The 19,687-nt window shown below is 57.7% G+C and overlaps 1 protein-coding gene across 1 annotated transcript in view; it reads left to right on the top strand.

Annotated features, from left to right (window-relative positions):
* Window positions 1-7,008: 7,008 nt before the first annotated feature.
* Window positions 7,009-19,687, top strand: part of LOC141091441 (uncharacterized) — a 46,796-nt gene continuing 34,117 nt past the window's right edge. Inside the window, exons 1-2 of the mRNA XM_073577006.1 lie at window positions 7,009-7,338; window positions 18,322-18,666. Of these exons, the coding sequence (XP_073433107.1) occupies window positions 7,302-7,338; window positions 18,322-18,666 (382 nt within the window). The 5' untranslated portion in view covers window positions 7,009-7,301. The remainder of the gene's footprint in view (window positions 7,339-18,321; window positions 18,667-19,687) is intronic.

Genomic DNA, 19,687 nt, shown 5'->3' with positions numbered 1-19,687 from the left:
ATAGGACTGCGTACACAGATGAGATACAGGACTGCGTACACAGATGAGATACAGGACTGCGTACACAGATGAGATACATGACTGCGTACACAGATGAGATAGGACTGCGCACACAGATGAGATACAGGACTGCATACACGGATGAGATACAGGATTGCGTACACAGATGAGATATAGGACCGTGTACACAGATGAGATATAGGACCGTGTATACAGATGAGATACAGGACTGCGCACACAGATGAGATACAGGACTGCGTACACAGATGAGATAGGACTGCGTACACAGATGAGATAGGACTGCGTACACAGATGAGATACAGGACTGCATACACAGATGAGATACAGGACTGCGCACACAGATGAGATACAGGACTGCGTACACAGATGAGATAGGACTGCGTACACAGATGAGATAGGACTGCGTACACAGATGAGATACAGGACTGCATACACAGATGAGATACAGGACCGCGTACACAGATGAGATCTAGTACCGCGTACACAGATGAGATATAGGACAGCGTACACAGATGAGATACAGGACTGCATACACAGATGAGATAGGACCGCATACACAGATGAGATATAGGACAGCGTACACAGATGAGATATAGGACAGCGTACACAGATGAGATATAGGACTGCGTACACAGATGACATCTCGTACCGCATACACAGATGAGATACAGGACTGCGCACACAGATGAGATACAGGACTGCATACACAGATGAGATACAGGACTGCGTACACAGGTGAGATACAGTACTGCGTACACAGATGAGATACAGGACCGCGTACACAGATGAGATACAGGACCGCGTACACAGGTGACATACAGGACCGCGTACACAGATGAGATACAGGACCGCGTACACAGATGAGATACAGGACCGCGTACACAGATGAGATACAGGACTGCGTACACAGATGAGATACAGGATTGCGTACACAGATGAGATATAGGACCGTGTACACAGATGAGATATAGGACCGTGTACACAGATGAGATACAGGACTGCATACACAGATGAGATACATGACTGCGTACACAGATGAGATAGGACTGCGCACACAGATGAGATACAGGACTGCATACACAGATGAGATACAGGATTGCGTACACAGATGAGATATAGGACCGTGTACACAGATGAGATATAGGACCGTGTATACAGATGAGATACAGGACTGCGCACACAGATGAGATACAGGACTGCGTACACAGATGAGATAGGACTGCGTACACAGATGAGATAGGACTGCGCACACAGATGAGATAGGACTGCATACACAGATGAGATCTAGTACCGCGTACACAGATGAGATAGGACTGCATACACAGATGAGATATAGGACAGCGTACACAGATGAGATACAGGACTGCATACACAGATGAGATACAGGACTGTGTACACAGATGAGATAGGACTGCATACACAGATGAGATACAGGACCGCGTACTCAGATGAGATACAGGACCGCGTACTCAGATGAGATACAGGACCGCGTACACAGATGAAATACAGGACCGCGTACACAGATGAGATACAGGACCGTGTACACAGATGAGATACAGGACCGCGTACACAGGTGAGATACAGGACCGCGTACACAGGTGAGATACAGGACCGCGTACACAGATGAAATACAGGACCGCGTACACAGATGAGATTCAGGACTGCATACACAGATCAGATACAGGACTGCGTACACAGATGACATCTCGTACCGCATACACAAATGAGATACAGGACTGCGCACACAGATGAGATACTGGACTGCGTACACAGGTGAGATACAGTACTGCGTAAACAGATGAGATACAGGACTGCGTACACAGATGAGATACAGGACCGCGTACACAGGTGACATACAGGACCGCGTACACAGATGAGATACAGGACCGCGTACACAGATGAGATACAGGACTGCTTACACAGATAAGATACAGGACTGCGTACACAGATAAGATACAGGACTGCGTACACAGATGAGATATAGGACTGCATACACAGATGAGATACAGGACTGCGTATACAGATGAGATACAGGACTGCGTACACAGATGAGATAGAGGACTGCGCACACAGATGAGATACAGGACTGCGTATACAGATGAGATACAGGACTGCGCACACAGATGAGATACAGGACTGCGTATACAGATGAGATACAGGACTGCGTACACAGATGAGATAGAGGACTGCGTACACAGATAAGATACAGGACTCCGTACACAGATGAGATATAGGACTGTGTACACAGATGAGATACAGGACTGCATACACAGATGAGATACAGGACTGCGCACACAGATGAGATACAGGACTGCATACACAGATGAGATATAAGACTGCGCACACAGATGAGATACAGGACTGCATACACAGATGAGATATAAGACTGCGCACACAGATGAGATACAGGACTGCGCACACATATAAGATACAGGACTGCGTACACAGATGAGATACAGGACTGCGTACACAGATGAGATATAGGACTGCGTACACAGATGAGATACAGGACTGCGTACACAGATGAGATATAGGACTGTGTACACAGATGAGATACAGGACTGCATACACAGATGAGATATAAGACTGCGCACACAGATGAGATACAGGACTGCATACACAGATGAGATATAGGACTGCCTACACAGATGAGATATAGGACTGTGTACACAGATGAGATACAGGACCGCGCACACAGATGAGATATAGGACCGCGTACACAGGTGAGATACAGGACTGCGTACACAGATGAGATAGAGGACTGCGCACACAGATGAGATAGAGGACTGCATACACAGATGAGATAGAGGACTGCGCACACAGATGAGATACAGGACTGCGTACACAGATGAGATACAGGACTGGGTACACAGATGAGATAAAGGACCGCATACACAGATGAGATACAGGACTGCATACACAGATGAGATATAGGACCGCGTACACAGATGAGATAGAGGACTGCATACACAGATGAGATAGAGGACTGCGCACACAGATGAGATACAGGACTGCGTACACAGATGAGATAGAGGACTGCGCACACAGATGAGATATAGGACTGCATACACAGATGAGATACAGGACTGCATACACAGATGAGATATAGGACCGCGTACACAGATGAGATAGAGGACTGCATACACAGATGAGATATAGGACTGCATACACAGATGAGATACAGGACTGCATACACAGATGAGATAGAGGACTGCGCACACAGATGAGATACAGGACTGCTTACACAGATAAGATACAGGACTGCGTACACAGATGGGCAGCACAGTGGCTCAGTGGTTAGCACTCAGCTTTGCAGCGCTGGGGTCCTGGGTTCGAATCCCACCAAGGACAACATCTGCAAGGAGTTTGTATGTTCTCCCCGTGTTTGTGTGGGTTTCCTCCAGGTTCTCCGGTTTCCTCCCACACTCCAAAGACATACTGATGGGGAATTCAGATTGTGATGAAAATGTGTGCAAACTGTAAAGTGCTGCGGAATATGTTAGCGCTATATAAAAATAAATATTATTATTATTAGATGAGATACAGGACTGGGCACGCAGCAGAACGGCTCCATCTAGTGCCCACAGCTCCAAGCAGCACAGCTATGATATGATGATACGATCTCAGTGCTGGTGATAGGAAGAAGATAAGAAAGTGCCAACAACTGATCAGCTAAATGCGATGCTGCACCCTAACCACATTGGACAATGTGTGTGTGTATATATATATATCTATCAGGCGCATAACACGGAACAACTCAGTGAGGGACACAACCATGAAAAAGGATTACTATATGTGCTGTGAATAATTATTTAAACTGTGCTGGGAGACTTTGATGGCTATTTTTATTCTTTATTCTCATTATTCTTATTAAAATTATTTATTAAGGTGTTTTTCTATTTTATTCTATTAAAATTAAATGAAATCAACATTGTAAATGCAAGTGTCCCAACCGTCCCGGATCAAGCGGGACAGGCCCGATTTTCACAGCCTGCCGCGCTGTCTTGAGCCGAATCTTACTTTCTCGCACTGCACTGAGCTGCCATGCCCCCCCATGCACTGACCTCATCCATTCCTCGCCCTCCCGCAGAGACCCACTGCAGCCCCTCACTGATAAATCCCAGCAATGACGTCGCACAGGACCTGTGATGAGGTCACAGGAGGGGAGGAGTCAGGGGTCACATGATCAGGGGCCTCTCTGTGTGCAGGACTCTGCTGTGCTGGTTGTCATGGTGCTGGATGAGGAGAAGTTTCTGTGTGAGGTCAGGAGGGGTTTACAGGGTGGATGTAACAGAGCCGTGTGTACGAGGTGTACGGAGCGGAGACGCGTGTGTACGAGGTGTACGGAGCGGAGATGCGTGTGTACGAGGTGTACGGAGCGGAGCCGCGCGTGTACGAGGTGTACGGAGCAGAGCCACGCGTGTACGAGGTGTACGGAGCGGAGCCGCGTGTGTACGAGGTGTACGGAGCAGAGCCGCGCGTGTACGAGGTGTACGGAGCGGAGCCGCGCGTGTACGAGGTGTACGGAGCGGTGCCGTGTGTGTACGAGGTGTACGGAGCGAAGCCGTGTGTGTGTACGAGGTGTACGGAGCGGAGCTGTGTGTACAAGGTGTACGGAGCGGAGCCGTGTGTACGAGGTGTACGGAGTGGAGCCGCGTGTGTACGAGGTGTACGGAGCGGAGACGCGTGTGTACGAGGTGTATGGAGCGGAGCTGTGTGTGTACAAGGTGTATGGTGGGGAGCATTCATACCTCCCAACTGTCCCGGATCCAGCAGGACAGTCCTGATTTTGAGTCTGCCCCGCTGTCCGAGCCGGGAGCTTACTTTTACCGCGGACACAGGAGTACACGGCGGAGCCCTGATTAGCACTTTAAAACTCGCACGTGACGTTCCACCAGAAGTGACGTGCTAGAAGCTGACCGGAAATGAGGTAATTTCGGGAGGAGATTGTGACGGAACCATGGAGGCACCTCAGGGAATGCTTCAGGTCCATCACCGTGTCCTCCTCTGACAGCGCGGACAGCAGGATCGCCTTGGAATCGGGGATGCCGGCCATGTGAGCAGATCATGATATGTCCTGCATCTTTCTTTCTCTGTTCTTTGTTTTCTTCTGTAGTCTTTGTTTTCTTTCTCTGTTCTTTCTGTCTCTGTTTTTTCTTTTCCTCAGTACCAGTCAGTGTGATCAGCAGGGCTAAACGGGTGTGGTTGGGGCGTGGCCTAATATTTGGCACAGCGAACTGCAGCCTTTGTCTGTCTTTCCCTTCTTCAAAATAGTGATGGGCAGTCCGGCTCTTTTTGGATCTTAAAGGCTGAGTGCAGACGGAGTTTTGAGCCCTGCGGATTTCTTCCATTTTTCATGCGGTTTTTGTGCGGTTTTCCATTGTGGTTTTCAGGGGAGATAGAAAACCGCACAAAAGAAGTAACATGCTGCGGATTTTGTACCGCAGGAAAACTGTGCGGAAAAATCCGCAGCGTCTGCACAGCGTTTTTTTTTTTCCATTCATTTTAAAGGTACTGTACATCACAATGCGGATATGCAACGTTTCTGCGCGGTAAAATCCGCTGCGGAAACGCTGCAAATCTGCATCGTGTGCACACAGCCAAATGGATCCTATTGCATGTGTTCAGGCGTCCGAAACCCCGCCCACCTACCGCATAAACCCCGCCAACGTTCTAGGAGCAAATTAAATTGCTGAGTGGGCGGAGTTACGTCTGCCGAATAGCGGGATTTTACACCCAGTGAGAGCCATTCAGGGATTTTAGTGTCTCTCACTGGGGCTCTCATCGTTCACAAAGGGGAGCCGGCTCCTTGTGTCGGATCGTTCGCGAACTGGCTCCATACAGAGCAGCAGCTGGGAAAAGCCGCACATGCGCAGAGCTCCTCTAGTCAGTGCCTACAGTCACCATGAGAAATATTCAGGATTGAGAGTCCTCAGTGGTTGATACCTTTTAATGGCTAACTGAAAAGATGGTAACACATTGCAGCTTTCGAGACTCCTCAGGTCTCTTCATCAGGCTAGACTAATACAACATCTGAAGAGTCACATATTTATACACAATACAGCCTAGAAAAAATGCAACAGATAAGACAAGTGACGTGAAGCAGAACTATCAATATGGGAGAGGGAGAAACATAAATATAAACATTGGACCAGTTCATAGATAAGGAGTCTGGATGTTTTATGGTCCTCTGATTGGGGTCTAGTTCTGTGTTGCCCCCACACGGTTTTAAAAGGAAATTCCTTAATTGATGTAAAAAGACATAAATCCATGCGACACATTCATTCCAGCACTGAGAGTGTCAAAGTTCGTCATAAATTTGTACTCCCAAACTCGTCTCTCTCTCTGAGGGATCACAGCAGCGTGGATATGAAATTACTGGTATTGAAAGGTAAATTCACATCTCAGAGAGAGAGACGAGTTTGGGAGTACAAATTTATGACGACCTTTGACACTCTCAGTGCTGGAATGAATGTGTCGCATGGATTTATGTCTTTTTACATCAATTAAGGAATTTCCTTTTAAAACCGTGTGGGGGCATCACAACACATTAGGAGACCCCAATCAGAGGACCATAAAACATCCGGACTCCTTATCTATGAACTGGTCCAATGTTTATATTTATGTTTCTCCCTCTCCCATATTGATAGTTCTGCTTCACGTCACTTGTCTCATCTATTGCATTTTTTCTAGGCTGTATTGTGTATAAATATGTGACTCTTCAGATGTTGTATTAGTCTAGCCTGATGAAGAGACCTGAGTAGTCTCGAAAGCTTGCAATGTGTTACCAACTTTTCAGTTAGCCATTAAAAGGTATCAACTACTGAGGACTCTCAATTCTGAATATTTTTCTATCTACTGGCTAACACGGTACAAAGATATACATCTTCCCTGTACAGTCACCATGGTAACCAGTCTCCGCCCTCAGTACGTGACGTAGTTCCTGTCTCCAGACTTCACTTCCGCCTTCTTCCCAGACGCTGGCCGGCCGCCTCTGTGCAGCGTTCTTCGGAGACAACGATGTCGCCAACCGCTTTGCTCCGGTTTGCTCGTTTCCCATCCCCCCCGAGGCCGCACCCCATGCTCCTCCCTCAGGGCGGGGATAAAGGAGGACACTGGTGTCCAATAGCTGGAGAAGAATCGAGAAGGCGCCAAGGCGAGCTGGAGAGGGAGAACATGGCGGTGGAGGGAGACCATGGAGGAGGGCGGGGCTGCTGCTGCTCAGGCTCCTCCTCCCTATATATCCGGCCGCGCACTGCTCTTCCCCGCACTCACCTGAGATGATGGCGGCTGCACTCCCGACCCTGCTGCCCCCAGGTACCGGCACCCCCTCCCCAGTGTGATGTGCGCTCAGTGTCTGGGCAGGCTGTCTGCTCTGGAGTCTCCGCGGCTTCTGACACTGCCGCACAGCGAGAGGGGGCGACGCTGAGTGCGGAGGAGAAAGAGAGAGAGAGGGGGCGACGCTGAGTGCGGAGGAGAAAGAGAGAGAGAGAGGGGGCGACGCTGAGTGCGGAGGAGAAAGAGAGAGAGAGAGAGGGGGCGACGCTGAGTGCGGAGGAGAAAGAGAGAGAGAGAGGGGGCGACGCTGAGTGCGGAGGAGAAAGAGAGAGAGAGAGAGGGGGCGACGCTGAGTGCGGAGGAGAAAGAGAGAGAGAGAGAGGGGGCGACGCTGAGTGCGGAGGAGAAAGAGAGAGAGAGAGAGGGGGCGACGCTGAGTGCGGAGGAGAAAGAGAGAGAGAGAGGGGGCGACGCTGAGTGCGGAGGAGAAAGAGAGAGAGAGAGAGGGGGCGACGCTGAGTGCGGAGGAGAAAGAGAGAGAGAGAGAGGGGGCGACGCTGAGTGCGGAGGAGAAAGAGAGAGAGAGAGAGGGGGCGACGCTGAGTGCGGAGGAGAAAGAGAGAGAGAGAGAGGGGGCGACGCTGAGTGCGGAGGAGAAAGAAAGAGAGAGAGAGGGGGCGACGCTGAGTGCGGAGGAGAAAGAAAGAGAGAGAGAGGGGGCGACGCTGAGTGCGGAGGAGAAAGAAAGAGAGAGAGAGGGGGCGACGCTGAGTGCGGAGGAGAAAGAGAGAGAGAGAGAGAGGGGGCGACGCTGAGTGCGGAGGAGAAAGAGAGAGAGAGAGAGGGGGCGACGCTGAGTGCGGAGGAGAAAGAGAGAGAGAGAGAGGGGGCGACGCTGAGTGCGGAGGAGAAAGAGAGAGAGAGAGAGGGGGCGACGCTGAGTGCGGAGGAGAAAGAGAGAGAGAGAGAGGGGGCGACGCTGAGTGCGGAGGAGAAAGAGAGAGAGAGAGGGGGCGACGCTGAGTGCGGAGGAGAAAGAGAGAGAGAGAGGGGGCGACGCTGAGTGCGGAGGAGAAAGAGAGAGAGAGAGGGGGCGACGCTGAGTGCGGAGGAGAAAGAGAGAGAGAGAGGGGGCGACGCTGAGTGCGGAGGAGAAAGAGAGAGAGAGAGGGGGCGACGCTGAGTGCGGAGGAGAAAGAGAGAGAGAGAGGGGGCGACGCTGAGTGCGGAGGAGAAAGAGAGAGAGAGAGAGGGGGCGACGCTGAGTGCGGAGGAGAAAGAGAGAGAGAGAGAGGGGGCGACGCTGAGTGCGGAGGAGAAAGAGAGAGAGAGAGAGGGGGCGACGCTGAGTGCGGAGGAGAAAGAGAGAGAGAGAGAGGGGGCGACGCTGAGTGCGGAGGAGAAAGAGAGAGAGAGAGAGGGGGCGACGCTGAGTGCGGAGGAGAAAGAGAGAGAGAGAGAGGGGGCGACGCTGAGTGCGGAGGAGAAAGAGAGAGAGAGAGAGGGGGCGACGCTGAGTGCGGAGAGAGAGAGAGAGAGAGAGGGGGCGACGCTGAGTGCGGAGGAGAAAGAGAGAGAGAGAGAGGGGGCGACGCTGAGTGCGGAGGAGAAAGAGAGAGAGAGAGAGGGGGCGACGCTGAGTGCGGAGGAGAAAGAGAGAGAGAGAGAGGGGGCGACGCTGAGTGCGGAGGAGAAAGAGAGAGAGAGAGAGGGGGCGACGCTGAGTGCGGAGGAGAAAGAGAGAGAGAGAGAGGGGGCGACGCTGAGTGCGGAGGAGAAAGAGAGAGAGAGAGAGGGGGCGACGCTGAGTGCGGAGGAGAAAGAGAGAGAGAGAGAGGGGGCGACGCTGAGTGCGGAGGAGAAAGAGAGAGAGAGGGGGCGACGCTGAGTGCGGAGGAGAAAGAGAGAGAGAGAGAGGGGGCGACGCTGAGTGCGGAGGAGAAAGAGAGAGAGAGAGAGGGGGCGACGCTGAGTGCGGAGGAGAAAGAGAGAGAGAGGGGGCGACGCTGAGTGCGGAGGAGAAAGAGAGAGAGAGGGGGCGACGCTGAGTGCGGAGGAGAAAGAGAGAGAGAGGGGGCGACGCTGAGTGCGGAGGAGAAAGAGAGAGAGAGGGGGCGACGCTGAGTGCGGAGGAGAAAGAGAGAGAGAGGGGGCGACGCTGAGTGCGGAGGAGAAAGAGAGAGAGAGAGAGGGGGCGACGCTGAGTGCGGAGGAGAAAGAGAGAGAGAGGGAGGGGGCGACGCTGAGTGCGGAGGAGAAAGAGAGAGAGAGAGAGGGGGCGACGCTGAGTGCGGAGGAGAAAGAGAGAGAGAGAGAGGGGGCGACGCTGAGTGCGGAGGAGAAAGAGAGAGAGAGAGAGGGGGCGACGCTGAGTGCGGAGGAGAAAGAGAGAGAGAGAGAGGGGGCGACGCTGAGTGCGGAGGAGAAAGAGAGAGAGAGAGAGGGGGCGACGCTGAGTGCGGAGGAGAAAGAGAGAGAGAGAGAGGGGGCGACGCTGAGTGCGGAGGAGAAAGAGAGAGAGAGAGAGGGGGCGACGCTGAGTGCGGAGGAGAAAGAGAGAGAGAGAGAGGGGGCGACGCTGAGTGCGGAGGAGAAAGAGAGAGAGAGAGAGGGGGCGACGCTGAGTGCGGAGGAGAAAGAGAGAGAGAGAGAGGGGGCGACGCTGAGTGCGGAGGAGAAAGAGAGAGAGAGAGAGGGGGCGACGCTGAGTGCGGAGGAGAAAGAGAGAGAGAGAGGGGGCGACGCTGAGTGCGGAGGAGAAAGAGAGAGAGAGAGGGGGCGACGCTGAGTGCGGAGGAGAAAGAGAGAGAGAGAGGGGGCGACGCTGAGTGCGGAGGAGAAAGAGAGAGAGAGAGGGGGCGACGCTGAGTGCGGAGGAGAAAGAGAGAGAGAGAGGGGGCGACGCTGAGTGCGGAGGAGAAAGAGAGAGAGAGAGGGGGCGACGCTGAGTGCGGAGGAGAAAGAGAGAGAGAGAGGGGGCGACGCTGAGTGCGGAGGAGAAAGAGAGAGAGAGAGGGGGGGCGACGCTGAGTGCGGAGGAGAAAGAGAGAGAGAGAGGGGGGGCGACGCTGAGTGCGGAGGAGAAAGAGAGAGAGAGAGGGGGGGCGACGCTGAGTGCGGAGGAGAAAGAGAGAGAGAGAGGGGGGGCGACGCTGAGTGCGGAGGAGAAAGAGAGAGAGAGAGGGGGGGCGACGCTGAGTGCGGAGGAGAAAGAGAGAGAGAGAGGGGGGGCGACGCTGAGTGCGGAGGAGAAAGAGAGAGAGAGAGGGGGGGCGACGCTGAGTGCGGAGGAGAAAGAGAGAGAGAGAGGGGGGGCGACGCTGAGTGCGGAGGAGAAAGAGAGAGAGAGAGGGGGGGCGACGCTGAGTGCGGAGGAGAAAGAGAGAGAGAGAGGGGGGGCGACGCTGAGTGCGGAGGAGAAAGAGAGAGAGAGAGGGGGGGCGACGCTGAGTGCGGAGGAGAGAGAGAGAGAGGGGGGGCGACGCTGAGTGCGGAGGAGAGAGAGAGAGAGGGGGGGCGACGCTGAGTGCGGAGGAGAGAGAGAGAGAGGGGGGGCGACGCTGAGTGCGGAGGAGAGAGAGAGAGAGGGGGGGCGACGCTGAGTGCGGAGGAGAGAGAGAGAGGGGGGGCGACGCTGAGTGCGGAGGAGAGAGAGAGAGGGGGGGCGACGCTGAGTGCGGAGGAGAAAGAGAGAGAGAGAGGGGGGGCGACGTTGAGTGCGGAGGAGAGAGAGAGAGAGAGGGGGGGCGACGCTGAGTGCGGAGGAGAGAGAGAGAGGGGGGGCGACGCTGAGTGCGGAGGAGAAAGAGAGAGAGAGAGAGAGGGGGGGCGACGCTGAGTGCGGAGGAGAGAGAGAGAGAGGGGGGGCGACGCTGAGTGCGGAGGAGAAAGAGAGAGAGAGAGAGAGAGGGGGGGCGACGCTGAGTGCGGAGGAGAGAGAGAGAGGGGGGGCGACGCTGAGTGCGGAGGAGAGAGAGAGAGGGGGGGCGACGCTGAGTGCGGAGGAGAAAGAGAGAGAGAGAGGGGGGGCGACGTTGAGTGCGGAGGAGAAAGAGAGAGAGAGAGAGAGGGGGGGCGACGCTGAGTGCGGAGGAGAGAGAGAGAGAGAGGGGGGGCGACGCTGAGTGCGGAGGAGAAAGAGAGAGAGAGAGGGGGCGACGCTGAGTGCGGAGGAGAAAGAGAGAGAGGGGGCGACGCTGAGTGCGGAGGAGAAAGAGAGAGAGAGAGGGGGGGCGACGCTGAGTGCGGAGGAGGGAGAGAGAGAGGGGGCGACGCTGAGTGCGGAGGGGAGAGAGAGAGAGAGGGGGCGACGCTGAGTGCGGAGGAGGGAGAGAGAGAGAGGGGGCGACGCTGAGTGCGGAGGGGAGAGAGAGAGAGAGGGGGCGACGCTGAGTGCGGAGGAGGGAGAGAGAGAGAGGGGGCGACGCTGAGTGCGGAGGAGAGAGAGAGAGAGAGGGGGGGCGATGCTGAGTGCGGAGGAGGGAGAGAGAGAGGGGGCGACGCTGAGTGAGGAGGGAGAGAGAGAGGGGGCGACGCTGAGTGCGGAGGGGAGAGAGAGAGAGAGGGGGCGACGCTGAGTGCGGAGGAGGGAGAGAGAGAGGGGGCGACGCTGAGTGCGGAGGAGGGAGAGAGAGGGGGCGACGCTGAGTGCGGAGGGGAGAGAGAGAGAGAGAGAGGGGGCGACGCTGAGTGCGGAGGGGAGAGAGAGAGGGGGGGCGACGCTGAGTGCGGAGGGGAGAGAGAGAGAGGGGGCGACGCTGAGTGCGGAGGAGAGAGAGAGAGAGGGGGCGACGCTGAGTGCGGAGGGGAGAGAGAGAGAGGGGGCGACGCTGAGTGGGGAGAGAGAGAGAGGGGGCGACGCTGAGTGCGGAGGGGAGAGAGAGAGAGGGGGCGACGCTGAGTGCGGAGGAGAGAGAGAGAGAGGGGGCGACGCTGAGTGCGGAGGGGAGAGAGAGAGAGGGGGCGACGCTGAGTGCGGAGGAGAGAGAGAGAGGGGGCGACGCTGAGTGCGGAGGGGAGAGAGAGAGAGGGGGCGATGCTGAGTGCGGAGGAGGGAGAGAGGGGGCGACGCTGAGTGCGGAGGGGAGAGAGAGAGAGAGGGGGGGGCGACGCTGAGTGCGGAGGAGAGAGAGAGAGAGAGAGGGGGCGACGCTGAGTGCGGAGGAGAAAGAGAGAGAGAGAGAGGGGGGGCGACGCTGAGTGCGGAGGAGAAAGAGAGAGAGAGAGGGGGGGCGACGCTGAGTGCGGAGGAGAAAGAGAGAGAGAGAGAGAGAGGGGGGGCGACGCTGAGTGCGGAGGAGAAAGAGAGAGAGAGAGGGGGGGCGACGCTGAGTGCGGAGGAGAAAGAGAGAGAGAGAGAGAGGGGGGGCGACGCTGAGTGCGGAGGAGAAAGAGAGAGAGAGAGGGGGGGCGACGCTGAGTGCGGAGGAGAAAGAGAGAGAGAGGGGGGGCGACGCTGAGTGCGGAGGAGAAAGAGAGAGAGAGAGAGAGAGAGGGGGCGACGCTGAGTGCGGAGGAGAAAGAGAGAGAGAGAGAGGGGGCGACGCTGAGTGCGGAGGAGAAAGAGAGAGAGAGAGAGGGGGCGACGCTGAGTGCGGAGGAGAAAGAGAGAGAGAGAGGGGGCGACGCTGAGTGCGGAGGAGAAAGAGAGAGAGAGAGAGGGGGCGACGCTGAGTGCGGAGGAGAAAGAGAGAGAGGGGCGACGCTGAGTGCGGAGGAGAAAGAGAGAGAGAGAGAGAGAGAGGGGGCGACGCTGAGTGCGGAGGAGAAAGAGAGAGAGAGAGGGGGCGACGCTGAGTGCGGAGGGGAGAGAGAGAGAGGGGGCGACGCTGAGTGCGGAGGGGAGAGAGAGAGAGGGGGCGACGCTGAGTGCGGAGGGGAGAGAGAGAGAGGGGGCGACGCTGAGTGCGGAGGGGAGAGAGAGAGAGGGGGCGACGCTGAGTGCGGAGGAGAGAGAGAGAGAGAGGGGGCGACGCTGAGTGCGGAGGGGAGAGAGAGAGAGGGGGCGACGCTGAGTGCGGAGGGGAGAGAGAGAGAGGGGGCGACGCTGAGTGCGGAGGAGAGAGAGAGGGGGCGACGCTGAGTGCGGAGGGGAGAGAGAGAGGGGGCGATGCTGAGTGCGGAGGAGGGAGAGAGGGGGCGACGCTGAGTGCGGAGGGGAGAGAGAGAGAGAGAGGGGGGGCGACGCTGAGTGCGGAGGAGAGAGAGAGGGGGTGACGCTGAGTGCGGAGGAGAGAGAGAGAGAGGGGGCGACGCTGAGTGCGGAGGAGAGAGAGAGAGAGAGGGGGCGACGCTGAGTGCGGAGGAGAGAGAGAGAGAGAGAGGGGGCGACGCTGAGTGCGGAGGGGAGAGAGAGAGAGGGGGCGACGCTGAGTGCGGAGGAGAGAGAGAGAGGGGGTGACGCTGAGTGCGGAGGGGAGAGAGAGAGGGGGCGACGCTGAGTGCGGAGGAGGGAGAGAGAGAGGGGGCGACGCTGAGTGCGGAGGGGAGAGAGAGAGAGAGAGGGGGGCGACGCTGAGTGCGGAGGGGAGAGAGAGAGAGAGAGAGGGGGCGATGCTGAGTGCGGAGGAGGGAGAGAGAGAGGGGGCGACGCTGAGTGCGGAGGGGAGAGAGAGAGAGAGAGAGAGGGGGGGCGACGCTGAGTGCGGAGGGGAGAGAGAGAGAGGGGGCGACGCTGAGTGCGGAGGGGAGAGAGAGAGAGGGGGCGACGCTGAGTGCGGAGGAGAGAGAGAGAGAGGGGGCGACGCTGAGTGCGGAGGGGAGAGAGAGAGAGGGGGCGACGCTGAGTGCGGAGGAGAGAGAGAGAGAGAGAGAGGGGGCGACGCTGAGTGCGGAGGGGAGAGAGAGAGAGGGGGCGACGCTGAGTGCGGAGGGGAGAGAGAGAGAGGGGGCGACGCTGAGTGCGGAGGGGAGAGAGAGAGAGGGGGCGACGCTGAGTGCGGAGGAGAGAGAGAGAGAGGGGGCGACGCTGAGTGCGGAGGAGAGAGAGAGAGAGAGAGAGGGGGCGACGCTGAGTGCGGAGGAGAGAGAGAGAGAGGGGGCGATGCTGAGTGCGGAGGAGGGAGAGAGAGAGGGGGCGACGCGGAGGGGAGAGAGAGAGAGAGGGGGGGCGACGCTGAGTGCGGAGGAGAGAGAGAGGGGGCGACGCTGAGTGCGGAGGAGAGAGAGAGAGAGAGAGGGGGGGCGACGCTGAGTGCGGAGGGGAGAGAGAGAGAGGGGGAGACGCTGAGTGCGGAGGGGAGAGAGAGAGAGAGAGAGGGGGGGCGACGCTGAGTGCGGAGGAGAGAGAGAGAGAGAGGGGGCGACGCTGAGTGCGGAGGAGAGAGAGAGAGAGGGGGGGCGACGCTGAGTGCGGAGGGGAGAGAGAGAGAGGGGGCGACGCTGAGTGCGGAGGGGAGAGAGAGAGAGGGCGACGCTGAGTGCGGAGGAGAGAGAGAGAGAGAGGGGGGGGCGACGCTGAGTGCGGAGGGGAGAGAGAGAGAGGGGGGGGGCGACGCTGAGTGGAGAGAGAGAGAGGGGGGGCGACGCTGAGTGCGGAGGAGAGAGAGAGAGGGGGCGATGCTGAGTGCGGAGGAGAGAGAGAGAGAGAGGGGGCGACGCTGAGTGCGGAGGAGAGAGAGAGAGAGAGAGAGAGAGGGGGGGCGACGCTGAGTGCGGAGGGGAGAGAGAGAGAGAGAGAGAGAGGGGGGGCGACGCTGAGTGCGGAGGAGAGAGAGAGGGGGCGATGCTGAGTGCGGAGGAGAGAGAGAGAGAGAGAGAGGGGGCGACGCTGAGTGCGGAGGAGAGAGAGAGAGAGAGAGGGGGGGCGACGCTGAGTGCGGAGGAGAGAGAGAGAGGGGGTGACGCTGAGTGCGGAGGAGAGAGAGAGAGGGGGCGATGCTGAGTGCGGAGGGGAGAGAGAGAGAGGGGGGGGGCGACGCTGAGTGCGGAGGAGAGAGAGAGAGAGAGGGGGCGACGCTGAGTGCGGAGGAGAGAGAGGGGGCGACGCTGAGTGCGGAGGGGAGAGAGAGAGAGAGAGAGGGGGCGATGCTGAGTGCGGAGGGGAGAGAGAGAGAGAGGGGGGGCGACGCTGAGTGCGGAGGAGAGAGAGAGAGAGGGGGGGCGACGCTGAGTGCGGAGGAGAGAGAGAGAGAGGGGGGGCGACGCTGAGTGCGGAGGAGAGAGAGAGAGAGGGGGGGCGACGCTGAGTGCGGAGGAGAGAGAGAGAGGGGGCGACGCTGAGTGCGGAGGAGAGAGAGAGGGCGACGCTGAGTGCGGAGGAGAGAGAGAGAGAGAGGGGGGGGCGACGCTGAGTGCGGAGGAGAGAGAGAGAGAGGGGGCGACGCTGAGTGCGGAGGAGAGAGAGGGGGCGACGCTGAGTGCGGAGGGGAGAGAGAGAGAGAGAGGGGGCGACGCTGAGTGCGGAGGAGAGAGAGAGAGAGAGGGGGGGCGACGCTGAGTGCGGAGGAGAGAGAGAGAGAGAGGGGGGGCGACGCTGAGTGCGGAGGAGAGAGAGAGAGAGAGAGGGGGGGCGACGCTGAGTGCGGAGGGGAGAGAGAGAGAGAGAGAGAGGGGGGGCGACGCTGAGTGCGGAGGGGAGAGAGAGGGGGCGACGCTGAGTGCGGAGGAGAGAGAGAGAGGGGGCGACGCTGAGTGCGGAGGAGAGAGAGAGAGAGGGGGCGACGCTGAGTGCGGAGGAGAGAGAGAGAGAAAGAGAGGGGGGGCGACGCTGAGTGCGGAGGAGAGAGAGAGAGAGAGGGGGTGACGCTGAGTGCGGAGGAGAGAGAGAGAGGGGGCGATGCTGAGTGCGGAGGGGAGAGAGAGAGAGAGGGGGCGACGCTGAGTGCGGAGGAGAGAGAGAGAGAGGGGGGGGGCGACGCTGAGTGCGGAGGAGAGAGAGAGAGAGAGGGGGCGACGCTGAGTGCGGAGGGGAGAGAGAGAGAGAGAGGGGGGGCGACGCTGAGTGCGGAGGGGAGAGAGAGAGAGAGGGGGGGTGACGCTGAGTGCGGAGGAGAGAGAGAGAGAGGGGGCGACGCTGAGTGCGGAGGGGAGAGAGAGAGAGAGAGGGGGGGCGACGCTGAGTGCGGAGGGGAGAGAGAGAGAGGGGGGGTGACGCTGAGTGCGGAGGGGAGAGAGAGAGAGGGGGCGACGCTGAGTGCGGAGGAGGGAGAGAGAGGGGGGGCGACGCTGAGTGCGGAGGGGAGAGAGAGAGAGAGAGAGGGGGCGACGCTGAGTGCGGAGGAGAGAGAGAGAGGGGGGGCGACGCTGAGTGCGGAGGGGAGAGAGAGAGAGGGGGGGCGACGCTGAGTGCGGAGGAGAGAGAGAGAGAGAGAGGGGGCGACGCTGAGTGCGGAGGGGAGAGAGAGAGAGAGAGAGAGGGGGGGCGACGCTGAGTGCGGAGGGGAGAGAGAGAGAGAGAGAGAGGGGGGGAGATGCTGAGTGCGGAGGAGAGAGAGAGAGAGAGAGAGGGGGGGCGACGCTGAGTGCGGATGGGAGAGAGAGAGAGAGAGGGGGGGCGACGCTGAGTGCGGAGGGGAGAGAGAGAGAGGGGGGGCGACGCTGAGTGCGGAGGAGAGAGAGAGAGAGAGGGGGGGCGACGCTGAGTGCGGAGGGGAGAGAGAGAGGGGGCGACGCTGAGTGCGGAGGAGAGAGAGAGAGAAAGAGAGGGGGGGCGACGCTGAGTGCGGAGGAGAGAGAGAGAGAGAGGGGGTGACGCTGAGTGCGGAGGAGAGAGAGAGAGGGGGCGATGCTGAGTGCGGAGGGGAGAGAGAGAGAGGGGGCGACGCTGAGTGCGGAGGAGAGAGAGAGAGAGGGGGGGGCGACGCTGAGTGCGGAGGAGAGAGAGAGAGAGAGGGGGCGACGCTGAGTGCGGAGGGGAGAGAGAGAGAGAGGGGGGGCGACGCTGAGTGCGGAGGGGAGAGAGAGAGAGAGAGAGGGGGGGTGACGCTGAGTGCGGAGGAGAGAGAGAGAGAGGGGGCGACGCTGAGTGCGGAGGGGAGAGAGAGAGAGAGAGGGGGGGCGACGCTGAGTGCGGAGGGGAGAGAGAGAGAGAGAGAGGGGGGGCGACGCTGAGTGCGGAGGGGAGAGAGAGAGAGGGGGCGACGCTGAGTGCGGAGGAGGGAGAGAGAGGGGGGGCGACGCTGAGTGCGGAGGGGAGAGAGAGAGAGGGGGCGACGCTGAGTGCGGAGGGGAGAGAGAGAGAGGGGGCGACGCTGAGTGCGGAGGAGAGAGAGAGAGGGGGGGCGACGCTGAGTGCGGAGGGGAGAGAGAGAGAGAGGGGGGGCGACGCTGAGTGCGGAGGAGAGAGAGAGAGAGAGAGGGGGCGACGCTGAGTGCGGAGGGGAGAGAGAGAGAGAGGGGGGGCGACGCTGAGTGCGGAGGGGAGAGAGAGAGAGAGAGAGAGAGAGGGGGGGCGATGCTGAGTGCGGAGGAGAGAGAGAGAGAGAGAGAGAGAGGGGGGGCGACGCTGAGTGCGGATGGGAGAGAGAGAGAGAGAGAGAGGGGGGGCGACGCTGAGTGCGGAGGGGAGAGAGAGAGAGAGAGGGGGGGCGACGCTGAGTGCGGAGGAGAGAGAGAGAGGGGGGGCGACGCTGAGTGCGGAGGGGAGAGAGAGAGGGGGGGCGACGCTGAGTGCGGAGGGGAGAGAGAGAGAGAGAGGGGGCGACGCTGAGTGCGGAGGGGAGAGAGAGAGAGAGAGGGGGGGCGACGCTGAGTGCGGAGGGGAGAGAGAGGGGGGCGACGCTGAGTGCGGAGGAGAGAGAGAGAGGGGGCGACGCTGAGTGCGGAGGAGAGAGAGAGAGGGGGGGCGACGCTGAGTGCGGAGGGGAGAGAGAGGGGGGGCGACGCTGAGTGCGGAGGAGAGAGAGAGAGAGAGAGGGGGCGACGCTGATCTTCTGATCGGCCTCACAAATCTCCTGTATATTGGTGAAATAATTGGGAGAACGTGGCGTCAGATCGCTGGTCTGTGGTAGATGGAGGGAAATCTGCTACCGGCGTCTCTACAGATGATTCCCACAAACCGATCATCCTCTTGTGTCTACACAGGTCTCGTTATCCTGACCGCACTACAGCTCTCATCAGGAGGAGTCTATGTGCCGAGAGGATCAGACATCACCGACTGCAGCATGAAATGTTCTCATGAAAACGATGTCCTGCAGCTGTACAGAGAATGTGGAGGAGGAGACGAGACGCGACTACTGGTTGTGTGGTGTGATACTATGCCGCCCTATAATCGTACCCAACCCAGACTCCTCTATAACACGAGCACCGGGTGCTGGAGCCTGAGCGACGCCGAGAAGAACGACTCCGGTGTGTACAGAGTGGTGTATGACAATGCGGCGTATGGCATCATGGCGAAACTTGTGGAAACGTTAGTCGTCACTGTACTAGGTAAGAGCCGCTGATGGCCGCAGAGCTCGCGCTCTACAGGGAACTTGTCTAATTGCTGTGTGTGGAGTCTGGAAAGAAATTGTCCCCTAATATGGAGCCATTAGCCTCTGCCCCCTGGGGGTTTTCCTCCCTCTGGATCATGTTATATGTTGATCTCAATGGACTGATGTCTACCTTCAACCTTAAAGAGGTACTACGGGGGATAAAAAAAAAAATTGTTCTGTCCCTGCCCTCACATACTATAATGAAGAGATTGTTTACACAACTCAAAAAATCAAAATATATATGTAAAGTGAAAAAACAATCAAAGTAATGATAATAATGTGGAAATAGTTTCCCAGGGTAAACATGTATAACATGGGTGTAAAGAAGGGCATATCGGGAAAATACATAGAAACCTGAAAAAAACGAATTTGGAACCTGAGAGAATGGTAGAAGTGGAGACAAAAATACAGGGGGCACAGCAGAGGATGCACAACCCTAGGGACAATGATGATGATAATAGCAGCACAAATATGATAAATATAAAAAAGTGCAAATTCGCAATAGCCTCAATAAAATGCTGCTAGTATAACGCAATATAGATAATGTAAACAATGTGCACTAAATAGACCCACATGAATGGTTGTATAATGTGGCCCAAAGGTAAAGTAAGGTGCAAGTGCTATCACTCAACAGAGTGATCATACGAGTAATACCAAATATATTGAAGCCATCATTTAATAATTACCTTGTGGAGAGTAGAGGATGGGGGTCAGATGTAGTCCCAGGGATGCGTCCACCCTGACTCGCGTTTCGGCTTCTGCCTTTGTCAGGGGGTGGCGCTATCCAGGGAGGATGTGAGATATATAGTCAGAGAGACCTGTTATGAAAGTCACCGTAGGAGGCAGACACAAAAATAGAAGCTACGTCCAGAAAACCAGAGAAGTTTGCAACTATCAGATTGCAGACCCCTGAACCTATCAACACAACTAGCAGTAGCCGTGGGGGGTTCCTACGATGACCTAGACCCCTCGATCAC

Source organism: Dendrobates tinctorius, unplaced genomic scaffold (assembly GCF_039654945.1).
Source record: "Dendrobates tinctorius isolate UK_male_01 unplaced genomic scaffold, ASM3965494v1 ptg000054l, whole genome shotgun sequence".
Taxonomy (NCBI): Eukaryota; Metazoa; Chordata; class Amphibia; order Anura; family Dendrobatidae; genus Dendrobates; species Dendrobates tinctorius.
This window is presented reverse-complemented; position numbering and strand designations above follow the sequence as displayed.